Raw genomic sequence first — 19498 nt, forward strand, 5'->3', positions numbered from 1 at the left:
CATATGCTATTGTAATTTTATTTATCTGTGATCGCTAGGAAAAATTATTTCTTTCCTTAGCCGAAGATTTGTTTCGTTATGAAATATAAGAAAACTTACCCTCTAGAAAAAGCCTTTTCATTCTGGTAAAACTGGGCATTGCTAAGAATCTGAAACAGAAGTAGACACAATTATTTCCATCATATAAATCTAGCATATTGTCTGTATATTAATCAGCTTACGGAAAATCCTGTCTTTTGGGGGAAAACGGGGGCACTTGAAGGCGTAAAATTTGACATTGTGAAGACTCATAAGGAGAAAAACATTTTAGGCCTAACCATAAGCATTTTTGTACAAAATGCCCTACAGTTAAGTAAATTGCAATAAAATGAAATCAAGCAACCAGGAATAGCCGCCAGATCGGTGGTACAAAATATATAAACAAATATTTTATACTCTGGCCGACGCGTTGTCAGCTCCAGCTTTTATTCGGTAGATTATTCGTTGTTTCTGTTGTACGTAAATCAAGTACGAACGCCTAATTTTTAATATAAAAACCAGGCGACGTTGTAAATAAAAAGCAGTTTTGAAAAATCAATTGTTAATTTAATAATTGTAAATACATTCATTTAATACTACTTGAAGTTCTTTCTCACCATCATCAAAGTATGTATCAAAGCACACAAATATTATATATATATTATATAATAAAGGTATAAAGTGTATTTTTTTATAATTATAAAACTTTAAGTTCGAAATAATGTTTCCGATGACGGATGTCAGGATTGATAGAGGTCAGGTGATTAGTCATATAATGAAGATAAAAAATAATTGCGAGATTGTATATAACGTAGGAATACTTGCAGGAATAGCTTTGTTCCCAGGAAGCAACATACGAAAAAAATATATGGATCAATAAGAAACGCAAGTAAGAGCACAGAGGAGATAAGATTAAGGAATTAAGGAGTGTACTGAGAGAACTGAAGAACGAAAGGGCACCTGGTCAAGATAAGGTGGAGATATTGAAAAAAATGGTCCCGAGTGATACTGAATTATTACATGAAATTTACAAAGCCATTGGCAAATACCACTTATTGTTCCAATACTTAAAAAGGGAGATAAAAGACACTATAATAACTATAGAGAGATTATTCTATTATACACAGCCATGAATATTTAAAATCAGCGGTAGATAACACAAAGGAAGAAGAAGCATACAAGACCATATAACAGGTCAATTGAAAAGTTCCCAGCCTGACATATAGATGGCGTTACTAGAATTAAATTCATATGTTTTTTTACTTAGTCCTAACCCTCAAAAGATGCGTGTATCAATTTGACAGCTGTCGGATCATTAGTTTGTGAATTATAACATTTTGAGTGAAGCAACTTTTGTTATTGTGAAAAAACTAGATAAAAAAAAATTTCGCGAGCTGATAAAAAATTGCTTTTCGAAGGGAAAAAATTCAGTTGAAGAAAAAATTTGGCTTGATGTCGAATTTCCATACACTGCGCCAGGAAAATCAACCAGCAAGAATTGGTATGCTAAATTTAGACGTGGTGGAATGAGCATCGAAGACGGTGAGGTTGTTACCGATGAAAACATTAAAAAAATCCACAAAATGATTTTGAATGACCGTAAATTGAAATTGAATGAAATGGCAGACACTCTAACGATATCAATTGAACGTGTACATCATATTATTCACGAATATTTGGGTATGAGAAAGCTTTGTTCAAAGTTTATGCCGCGCGAGCTCACTTTTGACCAAAAACAACGACGAGTTGATGATTTGGAGCAGTGTTTGAAGATGATCAAGCGTAATAAAGCCGAGTTTTTACGTCAATATGTGCAATCGATAAAAAATGACTCCATTATTACACTTCGAAATCCAATCGACAGTCATCTGAGTGGACTGCACACGATGAATCCCCTTCAAATGGTGAGAAATCGCAACAGTCAGCTGGCAAGGTTATGGCGTCTGCATTTTGAGATGCGCATAAAATAATTTTCATTGACTACCTTGAAAAAGGAAGGACCATTAACAGAGACTATTACATAGCGTTATTGGACCGTTTGAAGTACGAAATCGGCGAAAAACGGTTGCATATGAAGACAAAGAAAGTACTGCCTAACCAAGACTATGCACCGTGTCACAAGCCTGTGAAAACGACGGCAAAAATCCATGAATTGGGCTTCGAATTGCTTCTTCATCCACCGTACTTTCCAGATCTGGCCCCCAGAGACTATTTCCTGTTCTCAGATCTCAAAAGAATGATCACTGGGAAGAAATTTTCGTCGAATGAAAAGGTGACCGCAGAAACTGAGTACTACAAAAATGGTATCGAAAAGTTGGAGGGTCGCTATAAACAGTGTATCACCCTCGAAGGAAATTACGTTGAATAAAAAAACTAATTTTGCTAAAAAAATGTGTTTTACTATGGTAGGCCGGGGACTTTTCAATTGACCCGTTATTTAGCGTAAGAAAAATAATGGAGAAATATAAGATACAAGCAGAAGAATAGAATTACGTTTGAAGAGCCCGAGATGTAACAAAGATGATATCAGAATGAAAAGTATAGAAATAAGAAAAGGCCTCAATATTGAATCAATGGAAGAAAAAAAAGTGAACCGAAAGAAGATAACTCTTGGTTGGTAGGACACATGAAGAACACACACCAGGTAAAAATAATATGGGAAGCAAAGACGTAGAAGAAAAAAATTAGATCTCAATTACTTTATTATAAATTCCATTAGGGGGAACAAACATCTCGAACAATTATGAAAATTTTTTATATAAAATAAACTAATTATATATTATTAGTTTTATTTCATTTATATATTTAGTTTCATTCAGGCATAATTATACAATAACAACATTAACTTATCCCTAATTAAATCATTTTATAACTTCTAAACAAGAAAACGTTATAAAATTATCTTGAGAATGTAGAGAAAAATTTATATTATTTACACCTTATATAATTTACGAGATAATATACGTAACCTGCATATTATGTCATATATATTACCGTTGTTTTTCGACAAACAATCTATCAATGTATATTTGCTTTTTTTGCGACCATGTTAAAGAGAAAATTCGCAATATTGGAGCACAAGAAAAACTTGTCAGTTCGAGTGAATTTGTTTACTTGATCGTTCATGCATGCTCTATATAACTTCCGTTATAGGTTGAGTACTTTTAATACGAGAAGCAGTGGCGTTCGTTACCAAATACGTTTAAATATAATTTAATTTGTAATTTAGTTCTACGTAACATATATCTACGTTACATCTATATTAAATTAAATTTTCTCTATACATAGTTCGACTGATTGTTCTTGATCATTGAGGTTGCTATGAAACTAAAAGTTTTGAACTACTGCATGGTGGACACGCTAGATCAGGCATATCCTTGGTGAATCAACAAAAATTGAAAGATATGAAGCTAGAATTTGCGCTCATCACATCAACTGTAGTTCTTGACCTATCCGACCCATACCTCTGCAAAATGGTGTAAAGTTGGTTTCATAAGAGGATTGTGAAAACGACTTTTCAATTATCACTTTCTCGCTGGTTTTATATTAACTGAACTATAATTTTCCCAGAAAGTGATAAAAAGTCATTGACCACATACATACTCATAACGATTCAATTATGTTGAGGTCTAGCGATTATGTCAACCAGGGAAGATGCTTGATATTGTGATGCTCCTCAAACAAAAAGTTAACCTTTTTGGCTGTATGTATAGCAGCATTATCATCTTGGAATGTGGCTGTGCTTGGCAGCAATATACTAGTTACAGTAAGAACTTCATGATTAAAGATGTAGGGATATTCATTCATAGTAATCCGGCCAATGATGTGAAAGAGAGGGCTACCACCCAAATCATAACATAAGCTTCCCATACTTGATTGTAAGAAGCAGGCAGTCCAAACGTAGGCTTCTTTTGGAGTCTCATATATAAACCCTTGATTGTAACAAACAATTTATTTTTTGTTTCTTTTACTTCTTTTTATTTATTTATTATTAAAGTTGATCTCCTAGACCAACCATTAATTTACTGCTAACAGTTATTATTACAATTTGCGCACTATAGTCTATCAAGCGACGATATATAATTTCATTCTCACACTTCACACCCCTTCACTCACACACTATCACACCAGGTTTTAGTCTTCTTTAGTCTGCGAACGCCTCTGGGTTTTCGTCAAGGTGTAGTCTGGCTTCGTCTTTCCCAGCAAACGTTTTGATATCTCCCTTGACTATACGAATTTCCAGGTCACAAAGTGCGTCTACTACGTAACGCAATATCTAGTTCTGGAGTACTTGAATTTTCTTTATGTTGCTACACCGGATATATTCCCATGGCTCTATACCATATAGCCATACTGGTTTGAACACCTGAGTGCAGAACAGTATCTTATTATGAATTGGCATCCATGGAGACAATATAGCTGTTTATATCTTATTTTTAGTTCGGCCAATTTCGTTTTAATTTATTCGATTGATTTTTCCGTTAAATATTTAGCACTATTTATATACAGTACAATAGCACCGTTCAATTTCAAGACAGGTGAGTTCTTTAGATTCTTTTTGGTTATATTAATAGGAACAGATTTTATTTTCATTTAATTTTAATCCCCATTGTTCGGGCCAGTCTATTAGTTTATCGCTAGCTTCCTGTAGTTTATTTACAGATACTTCTTGGTTTTCACTTTCGACAACCACAATTTTTAATAATATTTTAATCCATATAATTTTTCATTGTATTTCATACAGTTTTCTTTTATAAAACATGTTTAATTTTAAAGATACATATAATATATATTGATATCTAGTTAGTAAATAAAAGTCTTGATTGTTAACTTCATTACATTTCCAACTAATTAATTTTATATATATATATATTTATATTTATATATATATATATTTATATTTATATATATATATATTTATATTTATATATATATATATATATTTATATTTATATATATATATATATATATATATATATATATATATATATATATACTACACGTCTATCAATGTGAAACTTGTAAAATTAATGAAGTGGTATAGCTTGTGGTATAAGCTAATGTGGCGGAAAGCTTGCTAATAGGATATGCCGAAATATACCCACCATATCAAAATATTACTTCGACAGCATTCAAACACAAACTATTTTAATAACCGTTTATGAAACAGATAGTAACTTTTTATTAGATCGTTATTAATCTTCACTCTATCATACTCTATTCATAATACTTTAAGATAATTAAAAACCTTGATGAAAATTTTATTAGACTCGGTAGATATACCCCATGGATATCGCGTTGACTTTCACTCAAGAACGTTTGATTTTTTTATCCAATAGAGGAAGTTCGTGCCATGACGACTATTGCAGATACACTCGGGACACTTTCATGATTTTTGTTCAATTAGGCGTTGAAAAATGTGCGGTATGACAGATCGAAAAAAGATTTACGAAACTTTCTAGTTTAACTATGAGAGAACGATGAGTTTGCTAAATTTATGAACGCAGAAAGCTCTGTCATTGGGTCTTAATTTTTATTTTTTTATTGTATGACATTTTGCCAAAGAATTAATCACTTATTTTACTTCAACCCGAAGAAGATCAATTATGAGCCAACAAGAAGAATTTCTAGAAATGAAAATGAAACCAAAATAGAAAAACAATTATGATACAAAAGAAATCCGACATTTTTTCATATTTATTATTTTATTACTAGTCGTTGCCGCCTAACTTATAATATCTCTTTACACTCACTTAACGCTAGGTTATCTTTAGAGACCCATTTACCCTTACTTAGTTTTTAATAAAACTAAAGCTAGTAGCACTTTCTAGTGTTTTTGCCACTTAGTATATTTCACAGCACAACTACAAAAGATAACACACTCTTGAGTCTGTGTCCTAATTCAGTGTTGCAGTACCAAAGTTGCAGCAAGTTAATATGGGAGTGGAGTCTTTTCCTCATGCCCTGTTGTGTTCTTATAGTAATTGGACGCCTCCACAGTACATCTCAGGATTTCATATTAAAATACTTGTGTTATGTTTCATTACTTATCGCCGATCATCCCCATAACCGAATTCCTTAGGTCCATAATTGTCTCATAACTTGAGTTCTTTTCTTTTCTTTTTGATGTACTCCATCCCATATAGCGTTTCATCAATATTCATCCAAGTTACTTAGCCTTGTTACTATATAGAATAATAGTGTTATTCATACATATTAGTAGCTTTTCTTTTATTGTATCCAATAGCAAGCATCACAATGTGATTATAAAACGTGTCCATAGTAACATTCTATACGATGTATGTAACATACCACAAACAGAAAATGTATAAATCAGGCAAGAACAGGGCCCAAAACACTGGATTGTGGTAGACTTGCTTTTGTTTCATCAACAATGTCGAAAACCACCTCAATATAATTTTTTGGCATTAAACATTTTTGTGATGTTATCAACCTAAAGTCTTTGGGTTAAGCAAAATTTTTACATTCATGAAGTAGAATCAAAATTATTGTATAAATCAAATGTATATGTCTATATATTCTATATATAGACATATACATCTTATACATATATATATCTGTATCATATGTATAAGATACATATATATATATATATATATATATATATGTATCTTATACATATGTATATATGTACATACATATATATCTCTTATATATTACAAACTTATGATCCTCCTAATTTCTTCAATATACACTTTTCCAAACTCAAAGATAATCTCATATACACCTATCACCTTCAACAGACCCCCCTTAAACTTTTTTCCATCGTTTTCATTGACTTGTGACACGGTGCACTGTCTTGGTGAAGCAGCAGTTTATATTTCTTCAAATGCGGCCGTTTTTCGGCGATTTCGTTCTTTAAACGGTCCAACAATGCCATGTTACTGTCGCTGTTGATGATCCTTCCTTTTTTAAGGTAGTCAATGAAAATTATTCCATGCACCTCCCAAAATACAGACGCCATAACCCTATCAGCCGACTGTTATGTTTTCCCACGCTTTGGAGCGAGTTCATCGTATGCAGTCCACTCGGATGACAGTCGATTAGACTTCGGAGTGAAATGGTGGAGTCATGTTTCATTGTCATTGTCACATATCGCGCAAAATCTCGGGTTTATTACGCTTGATCATGTTCAAACACTGCTCCGAATCATCAACTCGTCGTTGTTTTTGATCAAAAGTGAGCTCGCACGGCACCTACTTTGCACAGAGCTTTCTCATACCCAAATATTCGTGAATGATATGATATAAACGTTCAGTTGATATCTTTAGAGTGTCTGCTATTTTATTCTATTTCAATTTATGGTCATTCAAAGTCATTTTGCGGAATTTTTTATGTTTTCGTCGGTAACAGCATCTTTTGGGCGTCCACTGCATTCACCGTATTCGGTGCTCCTTTCACCACGTCTAAGCCTAGCATACCAATACCTTGATGGTTGATTTTCCTGGGGCAGTGTCCGAAAACTCGGCATCAAGTCAAGTTTTTGGTTCAACTGTAGTTTTTCCTTCAAAAAGAAACATTCTATCGAAACGCGATTTTTTCAATTTTTTTCACAATAACAAATGTTACTTCAGTCAAATTGCTATAATTTACAAACTAATAATCTGACAGCTGTCAAATTTATACATGCATCTTTGGAAGGTTAGGGTTTAGGCCGGGAGCTTTTCAATTCACCTGTCATTCCTTTATGGTTTAAATAAAATTTTGATGTTGTTTTTCTTTATTACACTGTAAATGCATTGCTGTTGTTTGAAGAACATGTCTGAGATGATTAATTGGTGATTAAGTGGTGATGAAGCCTATGGCGTGGCAACACTATCAGAAGCTATAATATCTCAACTCCGGAGTGTCAAAATGGGACAATCTTGAATTTGTCCTTAGTTTTGAATCCCCAGTAAGGTTCAAGTTTTCTTTCATATTATTCTCGTTATCAGCCATTTTATAAATCTATAATCAAAATCAATTTATTCATGTATCACGATATGATATAGGCATCATCGTACTATAACCCAACACGCCATTATTGCATCTTTAAATAGTGACTATTTTGCATGCATTTTTAAATTATTACAATATTAGTGTCTAATTATTTCAACGTAAAATGGTAATATTATGAATGGTAACAATGAAGTACACTTTTCAAAAAGTAATGTAATATATCACACGTTAAGACCATGCTATTTGTAGTTCTGTGGGAGTTAATAAACTTTAAATTAATACATGTTTACTACACTTTGTTAGCAATCTAGAAAAAATTGGTGCACATATAGAAATCGATCTGTATTCATCGAACCATTCTTAAACCACATATCATCAATAAAGTGCTTTAAAATTTAGTTAATAGAACCAACTGTCATGGTAATTATTTAACTAAAATTTACAAGTTGACTCTTTAATCAAAAAATAATTATTCAAAAATATTTACAGCTATATTTATTTATTACACTAATTATTTATTTATATCCAAGCATATCGTGAAAGTTGTTTCAAAAATCAAGAATTTTGTTTCAAGGAAATCACTCATTGGTTATTTTTTGCTTTATCACACTTCAAATTTATTTACAAAAAAAAACGTATATTCACATACACCATACACATCTGGGTTCTATTTTGAACTTGACACGTTATTCCTTTATTTATATCGACATAAAATAATTTAGATCAAAGTTACGTGTACCGAGGCGTTTTATATACAGATAAATTATTCTTTTGGGGGTGTTTGTGTTAAATAAAAAATTGAATGTGTTCTGATTGCTATCTAGGTCACACACCTTCACTAGAAAAACATTTTAATCGATTTGTTAAGTCGTAGCATATACTATTAAGATAAATTACTTGTTATAATAAATAGCGTAAATTTTAACGCTACTTTTTATGTGGTAATTAATTTTCCTTCCGCAAAAAAATGTTTGTGGTTAATTAACTATCCAAAAAAACACATTATTTTAATTTGGCTACTTTTAATTGTAAATTATTTTCTTTTACTAGCGCGTCCTTTATTTTACATAAGAATTGCAACATCCATTGTTTTAAAAAATAACAATACTTAATGAGGCTTAAATATTTTATTACTATAGTATAAATGGTCGTTATTTTCTCTTAAAGGCTATTATAATTGTTTCGTACCGGAGTTCTCAATAAGAATTGCTCTTTTTTATCGTTTAAATTATTTTATATCGATACGTTATTGGGGAAAAATATTGTTGGCTTTTCCTAATAGATGACTTTAGAGTTCTATCTCATTTTCGGCATTTCCAATATATGGAAAATGTATTTGTTAATTGGAAGAAAATCACAATTTTCAGTACAAAATAAATTGTGGATACGGAATCCACATATGGATATGATCAGAGAAAAATAATATATATACAACGTTTCCTGAGAAGTATTGTAGGTGCCCAGATAGTGCAGGACTTATTACTTATACAGAGACCTTCAGGTGCCGATTCTTGCTCAGGATATCAAGAGAACTGGATCCGTAAATTGGAATTTCAAGTGTTTACTTCTTTTGTTCCGAGACACCTTATTTAAAAACTGTTCTTCAGTGTTTATTTGAAAATATTGTATATTAGCTTGTTGTAATTGTTTATTCCTAACTGCGCTAAAGAAAAGAGAAGAAAAAGTAAATCTCTGCCTTCTTTTCTTGTTCTTCACTAAATTCACAAATGTATTAATTTAGCTGCAAATGTTAGTCGCTCTTTTGATCTGTCAGTATTTTGTCAACTGTTTTCTGTACCACTCGGTTTATATTATGAGATTTAAATGCAAACAACTTTTCCATAAATCTTTTAACACTTTTTTTACTAATTTTATCTTTACAATAATGAAGAGAACAAAAATAATATCCAGTTTGATGCAGTGGTTCTAGAGTTATGTGATATATATATATATATATATATATATATATATATATATATATATATATATATATATATCGGTGATTCAATTCTATTCATATAGATTTGATATATGATTTAAATAGAAATTCGCATTGGAAACAAAATTACTTTTTTAGCGCATTATATTTTTATTAAACAATTATCTTAGAGAATACCAGATCAATTAAAAAGTCTCCGGCCTGACACATAGATGGATGTATAAATTTGACAGCTGTCGGATCATCAGTTTGTGAATTATAACATTTTTAGTGAAGCAACATTTTTGTTATTGTGGAAAAAATGGATAAAAAAAGAATTTCGTGCTTGAACATGATCAAGCATAATAAACCCGAGTTTTTGCGTTGGTATGTGACAATGGATGAAACATGGCTCCATCATTTCACTCGGAAGTCCAATCGACAGTCGTCCGAGTGGACTGCACACGATAAACCCGCCCCAAAGCGTGGGAAAACGCAACTGTCTGCTGGCAAGGCTATGGGGTCTGTATTTTGGGAAATGGAATAATTTTCATTGATTACCTTGAAAAGGGAAGAACATATTTGAAGAAAAAGAAAGTGCTGTTTCACCAAGACAATGCACCGTGTCACAAGTCAGTGAAAGCTATGGCAAAGATCCATGAATTGGGCTTCTAAGTGCTTCCTCATCCACCGTATTCTCCAGATCTGGCATCCAGCGACTATTTTCTGTCCTCATGTCTCAAAATAATACTCGCTGGGAAGAAATTTTCGTCGAATGAAGAGGTGATCGCCGAAATTGAGGCCTATTTTGAAGCAAAGGAAAAATCGTACTACAAAAATGGTATCGAAAAGTTGGAGGGTCACTATAATCAGTCTATTACCCCTGAAGGGAATTATGTTGAATAAAAAACTAATTTTGCCAAAAAAATGTATTTTCAATTGACCTGTTATAATTTAGCACCGTATTATAATTTAGCAATTGAAAGTAATCCAGCTCTGGAGTAAGAGCAGGAGGGTTAGAGAATAAATTTTCTCCTTCATATAAATAAGGTCACTTCCTCTTAATAAAATTATTTACTAAAATAACATTCAATATATTTCAAGTTTCAAATACGTTAAAGGTTATTTTATTTACTCATATCTATTTTTACTCTGCTGAAATTCGAAATTGTTAAATAATTAGTTCTAAACTATTTTCAAGCGAATGGCGACATAGTATAATAAACTATATTTTACCTACTTGTATAAATATTCTAACTAGGCTGACATTTTAGTTCCAGTTTGAAGACCGCTATATGAAAGGCTACCTGAAACAAATGAAACCATTAATGATCATTTAATCTGCGATATTTAAATTTCTCATAATCGTTGCTAAATTAGCATTTCGATTTTCGTGAAAGTAAAATTTATGGTTTACTATGAATTTCAGTCAGATGAAGAGCTTGATTAAATCGCAAAACTTGTTTTTAACTTGTTTGTACATTATCATTATAAATTAACCAATTTGAGAGGCATTTTTCGCATTTCTTGGCATATCATACAAGTGCATTGATGACGCGCCAAGAAAATATAGGAACTGATACAACATCAGAATTAATAATTGTTGACAATGTTCTCGAATGTTTCCTAAAACAGATGTCCAACCATCTCCTGGTCACCGACTCACTGTGAATTATCCGTACCCTCTATGTGAATGGGATCAAGACATATTTAGTACGCCTAAATCAGCAGCGTCCTCTCTCCTCCCCATCACACTATGCCATTCGTTTCTTGTTTCACCAAGGAGGAGGTACAATGACGTTGAGCCCAGGAGGCAAACCACAATAGGCCCTTTGAGGTTAAAGCTGATTTTTCTTGATTTTCCTCTTTGCGTTCCTTCCTCTCGCACGGTCACTTGATGACTTCGAGCCCGCCTGCTCATTGTCGGTTTTGTCACCTTGCCCTTACATCAGTCTACCGCATACTGAACTTACTGTCCAGGGCTCAGATTAGAGCTATGTATGGTCTGCAAAATTTTTGAAATGCCTTAACAGGTGAAAATACAAACAGACCTTGGATTTCCTTGGATTTTCTCGAATATCTCCAAAGAATCTAGCCTATGCTAAGTTAAGTGTCAGTAACCAAATAACCATTAGCACTTCGGTATGTGCGCTAATGTCTTCTCTCTGGATGGAGCCTCTACCAGGGTTGTGTTTTTTAGTCTTGTATTTGTGTCCATTTGTAAATTGTATTTACACTACTTATACTTTTAGCCCCCCTGTTTGTGTTATTAATTTTATTTATTATTTTATATCTACACTTCATGTCTGTCTCCGTCCCCCTCATACCAACACTGTGCTATTTTATAGTCGCGAAATGACGACATGACGTCAAAGGGACAAAAGAATAATTGTTGACGAAGCATGTGCGAAAAACTAAACATCCTGCAAATAATATTTTGTTTTGCTCTATTATCAGAAATCAAACAGAAAAGCGCCAGTTTTTGTTAAATGCCAAAGAATTATAGCGTATTACCTCCAAAGTGGATAAGTTAAATCATTATTAAAAGCTTTTGAATCTGCCGGATAATAATACTGTGAGAAAAACATCCCCTTTGTGGAAACAAAAAAATTATTTTTCGAAAAACTATTGCTAAAATCAGTTAATCGATCAAGTAAATATGAATTATTTCAACAGGTAGCTTAGAAAAATTCCTTTGGAGTAAACGCTTTGCATTAAATGAGGACGATTCAATGTGATGTAAGCATCGAAGAAACTTATACTGAAAAATAAAGTAATTTCTTCATTTCCTTTTTAGAAAACTTTCGTTTTATTCTTGAACAGCAGCAGCAGAAGCCTTTCAGCAACAGCAAACTTCTTGAACGATCAACCAAAACAAGGAAGCATAGAAATATTTAATATAGATTAGATAAATGAAGCAATTAAAATACAAATATGGAGGAAATTAAATTTTTACAAAAATTAATCACTGAATCGCCATTGACTTTAAATATACGTAACTGTAGTTTCGTATTGTCTTTGTCTAATGTTACTATGGTTACGGCTATTAATTTACTTTTGTTGTCGATAATTTTGTGAACGTACGAGATTTTTTTCTTCACCCACTAAAGCGATAGTTATCAGAGCTGGTTTGCTAGACCTGTCACAAATGAAACAAGGTTTTCGACTGACTAAAAATTGGAAAGGCCGAGAGATATGGCGCCCGTTAACAACGGATCTAAGGGACGGAGTTTCGTAACAATGACATTGACTAATTCATGCCTGACAGTACTTTCGATTTGCTCGTAAAAGTATAAGAGATAATACTTCGGTAATGTATCACATGGCCCCGTTCGTTGTCATCTAAATTAATACGGTTGGATTAGACTGAGTGATATACCTGTTTTATGGTGTATACATTTCTGTACATGCCAACAGAAAACACTTAGTGCAATTGTCATATTAACTATAGTATATTACACCACAAGGGCCGAGAGTTGAATTTTGACGAATCATGTTCGAAACATCATGACGAAACTAATTAATTATCTGTATTTATTATTAATCGGGTTTCTGCATCAACATTTCGTATAACATCTTCCTCGTCCGTGGATTCATTAGATGATAACGACATGGACGACAAAACAACACTGATGATTATTATTAAAATTAAAGGCAGCAACGTTAATGACAGTGGTAAACAATTTGTTATAGTGACATAATAAATAGTCCCTAGTTACGAGTATAAATACGCATAAGAAATTCTTTCCTCCAGCCGTTATAGAGGTCGCGGGTGTACTTCTCACAGGGAGTAAATGTTTAACTTTCTTCCCTATTCTTAGGGACGAAAGTACGTACTTTCGACCGAGATATGGGAAAAACTAATTTAATATATTTTAATTAATATATTGTTACTATTCGTCATTAACAAATCAGTTTTTACATTACTTAAATGTTGGATATGTCTCTAGAGGTTTCTATCGATCCTTTACCTTATTTCTACACCAGTAATGTCAATGTATTAAATAATACTGTTGTTTTTTTCTGCTGAATACTTCACTACTGTACACATATTCTATCTCTGTCATGTTCGAGTGGTACCCAAGTCCCGTTAATCCTTGTTTCTTTGTGATTATCTTGATTTTAAGTAACAATTACTATGTTATCTGAATGTACCTCCTAAGACTTTTTTATTTCCCAAAACTAGATTTGCTTGCAGAACAACAACTTATTACGTACGAATAATTTCGATTTTATTTCAATTAACCAATATAATTTCCTATATTTCAATTTCTATTACTTTCTATTAAGTTTAAAATGTTCCTCTCAACGAAGTTTTGTATATAAATTCCTGCCAATATACATAGAGTTGTCGCTATATAGGATGATATTATTATTTGTTATTATATGTACATCAAATCACTTTAGAAACAAAGCAAAGCAGAGCAGATTAAAAATCAGACCTGAAATCAAAGTAAATGGTTTATAAGTCAATCATAAGACCAATTTGAACCTATGGGATACAAATAATTATGCTGCTTATCGCTACGTAACCAACGAAGAAGCAATAGAGCTACTGGACAAGACCCAGAGAATAAGAAGATTGAAGCGAACCGAACCACATGCACTTGTATGGTGCATAAATGTTTAATCTTAACATTAGCTTAAATAGTCTAATTCAATTTTAATTTGGGAAATACGTACTGATCTATTTATACCACATTCGTCCTGCTATATCGATACAAATACAACAGAACAATAGTAAGTTAATTTTATAAATTAAGACTGTACTCAAAATTATATGAATTCAGTTCTTGTCTGCTATTAACATACAGTTCTAACTTTTACCAACGATCATAATTTAGTAAATTATAACCTTTATTTTAAACGATATTTACTATACCCTATGCAAATTCTATTATTCTATCAATAATCCTAGAGCTATATTCAATTATATCAAGCGAGCTCATTAAAATCGATAATGGGTATCATTTTTCTTTCTCGACTGGAACTTATAACAATCATGTTCTCGCTAGTAGGTTAAATATCACTTTCAAATTTAGATATTGAGATGACAATAAATTAGATAACGTGTTACCAGGGCAATTTTGATTTACTGCTTCTTTCTTACACGTGAAATGTAAATTCGTCAAGGCCATTCTTACGAAATCCTAACCCTTATTATTATTATACTTTCAATAGTTTCTGATAATTAAAATTCAGACGGCGAATATTAAATTTTTGCACGTATTTCGATCATTTTTTCAGTTATAGAAAGCATTAGCATTAGATGAAGCAGAACTTCCAGTTCGAGATGCAGCAGTGTATCTTTTACAACTTTTGCAACGTGCTGTCATGTGTCGCTATTACTAGTCTCTTTTACAATAACACGTCGTTCAATTTGAAGTCGATAGACATCTGCTAAGTAGTTTCATTCGGTTTTAGCAGCCCGTAATACTTGCTTTCCCATCATATGCTGAGAAAGACTTTATGGTAATAATTCTACTGTGTTAACTTAAGCGCTTAAGATTGTCGTAGTGAATTCGCTTTTCAATGACAGTCACAAGATGCTACATAAAACACCTTTCTGTATGAAAGTCAATGAAACCGCTATTTTAAAAAGTTTAAAATAGTTTTCCATCAATACGAGTAATTTTTCTTCCTTTTAGACCTATTCTTTCACATGTGAAGATCTGGAACAGTTGGTTCATAAATTGTTAAGTTCTGGATCAGAATGCTCTTTGAGAGAGCTTCAATTTGGTTTTTGTTTAATAACCCCTGCAATTAATTACCTTCGAAATATTTGATCCTTTATGTGATGATTCATGGAAGCACTAAATATTTTGGATGAAATTTAATCATTAGTGCCTATTTTTACGTAACAGGTCAATTGAAAAGCCCTCGGCCTGGCGCATAGATGGCACTACTGGAATTAAATCCATATGTTTTTTAGATAGCCCTAAGCCTCAAAAGATGCGTGTATAAATTTGACAGCTGTCGGATCATTAGTTTGCGAATTATAGCATTTTGAGTGAAGCAACTTTTGTTATTGTGAAAAAAATGGATAAAAAAGAATTTCTCGTGTTGATAAAATATTACTTTTTGAAAGGAAAAATACAGGTGAAGCATAAACTTGGCTTGATGTCAAGTTTCCGGACACTGCCCCAGGAAAATTAACCATCAAGGACTGGTATGCTAAGTTTAGACGTGGTGAAATCAGCACCGAGGACGGTGAACGCAGTGGACGCCCAAAAGAGGTTGTTACCGACGAAAACATTTAAAAAATCCGCAAAATGATTTTGAATTACCGTAAATTGAAACTTAATGAACTAGTAGACATTCTAAAGATATCAATTGAACGTGTACACGATATCATTCACGAATATTTGGGTATGAGCAAGCTCTGGGCAAAGTGCTTGCAAAGGGAAAGTCGCTATAATCAGTGTGCCACCCTTGAAGGGAATTATGTTGAATAAAAAACTAATTTTGCCAAAAAATGTGTTTTACTATGGTAAGCCGGGAGCTTTCCAATTGCTTGTTATTACAAAATAATTCTATATAGGAATTATTAGAATAAAAATGCCATATATTGAATAATCTGAATATAAATTGAAATAAGCAGTTATATATAATACGTTCTTTTGAAGGCTGTTTGGTACATTTCGATTCCATAGTAGTTAATATGCATCGGCTACTGGGTTGCGTCAGTCCATATTAGCCAATAATGAAATTCCGATTACAAAGTCGTATTTTAGTGGTAAACGTTTAAAAGTTAACAAGTGCACATGTTCAAAATAAGCGATTTTCTGTTAGGTGTCGCCTTTTACTGTGCCAATGACTCCATCGGCATTTTTTCTTTTCTTTTTTTTTTGGTTCAGTTCGGATTCAATCGATATACAAGTATCGCAACTAGAAGTATGTGGATAGCCTTTCAGCTTGAGATACAATATAGAGGGTGATAGAATTTGCCTAGGTATAGATTCAATTCAAAGTTATAATGGGTGATATTTCTATTTCTGTGACCTATGCTGATGATAATGATATCTTTTCAGTGCTGACCAAAAAAGTGCTTCGTTCTCCAATGCCACCTAAACAGAATCGAGAAGTGGTTTAATCAATGGAGAATAAAGGCAAACCAAAACAAACCAAGTCCAGTTATGACACTTATAATCTGAAAAGAAAAACCTGTCCGTCGGTAAAATTACACTATGAGAACATCCCGCAAGAGGGACATGCAAAATACTTAAACCTTTACTTGAATGATAGGTTAACTTGCCAGGAGCATATCTGGACCAAGCGAAGGCCGACTTGACAGCAGATTCCGTACTCTGTATTGGTTAACGAGTCTACACTCACATTTAAACAACAAGATATGATAAATCCATCATTAATCCGCGCAACAAGCAACAAGCAAGAATTACTAAATTACAGTAAAAATTATCACAGAAGACTAGCGCAACATCTAAAAGAGTTTGCAGTGGCTCTGAAAGAAGTAGGAGGACAACAGCACGCCAGGCTCAAGAGATGGGACATCCCCGGTCTCAGCATAGATTTGTGTAGAGAAATAGTTCCCAACCAGTGGTCAGTGGACCATCAGTGATCCGCAGATGCCAAAATATGGTCCACGAATGATTTTGTATTTTGGCGGGCGGATTTTAGTGAGAAGGACTAAAGAAGAGCTTTAGTGAGTTCTAAATTATAGCACAACCTAAAAAACCTCACACATTCGGAGAAACACTCGTGAAACCATGGTTGATTATAGCTACGTTTGATTTAAAAAAAGAAGAATTATTTATTTCTGTGGAAACAACATCAAAAGCTATCGACGTCATGAACCCAATATCAGATTATTTTGAAAAACATAATCTTATGTTAGATAAACTCGGTACCTTCTGTACCTATGATGCTCGCCAGACACTTTAGTAAAACAGAAAAATTCGAAGGTAATGACAATGCATTGTATCATACATCGCCAGGCGTTAACTTCTATGATTCTTCCTGAATATATGAATCATACATTGCAAATTCCCATTAAAGTTGTAAATGTTATCGAAAAAAAGAGCCAAAATACACGCCTTTTTAAATAATTGTACACTGAAATAGACTCTGACCATGGGGTACTTCTATTTCACACAGATTCAGTTCGATGGTTATCGAAAAGTAATATGTTGGAAAGATTATATAGACTGATAGCATAGGTTGAGATTTTTTGGTTGACAAAAAAGTGAATATATGTGATTATTGTTGGTATTTTCACACACCAAACACTAAATAAATTTAATATGCAATTTTCTGGAATTAAACAATTAGAAACCATCACAAATATATTCATTTTTGAAGGTACACTCCATGCTTTTATGTGCAAACTTCGGGTTTGGTTACATAAAATTAAAGAAACTAATTATTCTGAGTGGAAGGCAAAAAGTATCTAGCATCATACTTTTTGAAGCAAATATACAAGAAAACATAAAGACTCCTTTATAAATGTTGATTAATGAATTAAATCGTTACTTCCCAAAATATACCGAAGAAGTTAAAGTTGATCAAAAACCAATTCGTAACCTTTTTAGCACGGACGCTGGTGAGTTACTGAAGGAATCCTCGAAGAACCCATTGCATCCCAAAATGACAGAAATATGACATGATTGAATGAAATGACATGAATAATAAAAAAGTGAGCCCTGACCAAGAAAAAGCTGGGAACCCCTGGTGTAGAGGCATGGGAGCTGCGTCCAAAAAAATGTCTAATAGATGGACAACACGGTGACTTATTGTTTTGAGATAGATTGCCATGGTGAAAAAAATAAATTATTCATAAAAAAAATCAGTATATTTAAATTTGGCTCATATTTAAAAGATTTCAATCAAATAAATCCATTTAATTGCACCTAACATTTGAACCAATTATACCTGACCGCCCTGGATGCATCGAAGATCAGGTCGACCAGAGAGAGAAAGATACGAAAAACTAATTACCGATCATAGACGATCGTATTTCCGATAGTAGAAATCGTGTTCATTCGCGAGTTAGTTGATGATGATGATCAATTGGGATCTTCGAAATACCGCCGGCGGGCGAAGGAGAATAGAAAACCGCCTCGCCAGCCTTGAACTATTAGATGTTGCAGACGGAACGTTATATTGTTGCGTTCTTATTAAAAATGTAATAAAATGTCGTTAATCGTTTTTTTTTACCATTAAATAATTTCGAAGGTCGGCTTCGAACGATCATCTGAATGTTTGTCGTTGATACGAACTGACACGATGAACTGTTTTGAACTGATTTCTTGTTTATTTCAACAATATGTAATGAATTGTCTATTATATTTTATCTCTTGGAATTTGATGTTGGAAAATGAATACTGCATTTCTTATTTTTAGGTAATAAACTAGTTTTAAAAATTCTTAACTGGAAGCTTTAATTTGAAAAATCAGTACAATGTATTTTATTTAAAATATTGTCCACCTTTTGGATAAATTACGGATTCCTTCTCGGAAAAACGGTGTATTTTTTGATTCAATCCATGCATTTTTTGGTATCTTCATAAAAAGTGAAAAACTGCTCAGGCAGATCACGACTCATATATCTCGGAAGAAGTAGTAATCAGAAGAAGCAAGGTCTGG

At 32.9% G+C, this 19498-nt stretch overlaps 1 protein-coding gene across 3 annotated transcripts in view; it reads right to left on the reverse strand.

Moving 5' to 3' along the window:
* LOC143199578 (uncharacterized) overlaps positions 1-19498 on the reverse strand; it is a 189767-nt gene that overhangs the window by 78902 nt on the left and 91367 nt on the right. For 2 of the 3 annotated variants that reach the window (XM_076409498.1, XM_076409500.1), the window contains 2 exons: positions 11136-11202; positions 100-149 (listed from right to left, as the gene is read on the reverse strand). In XM_076409498.1, coding sequence (XP_076265613.1) covers positions 100-139 — 40 coding nt within the window. In that variant the 5' untranslated portion in view covers positions 140-149; positions 11136-11202. The remainder of the gene's footprint in view (positions 1-99; positions 150-11135; positions 11203-19498) is intronic. The other variant, XM_076409501.1, reaches the window with a different exon arrangement.

The sequence above is a fragment of the Rhynchophorus ferrugineus genome, unplaced genomic scaffold (genome assembly GCF_030347505.1).
Source record: "Rhynchophorus ferrugineus isolate W39M unplaced genomic scaffold, kcgeb_rfMv2 rfM7, whole genome shotgun sequence".
NCBI lineage: Eukaryota > Metazoa > Arthropoda > Insecta > Coleoptera > Curculionidae > Rhynchophorus > Rhynchophorus ferrugineus.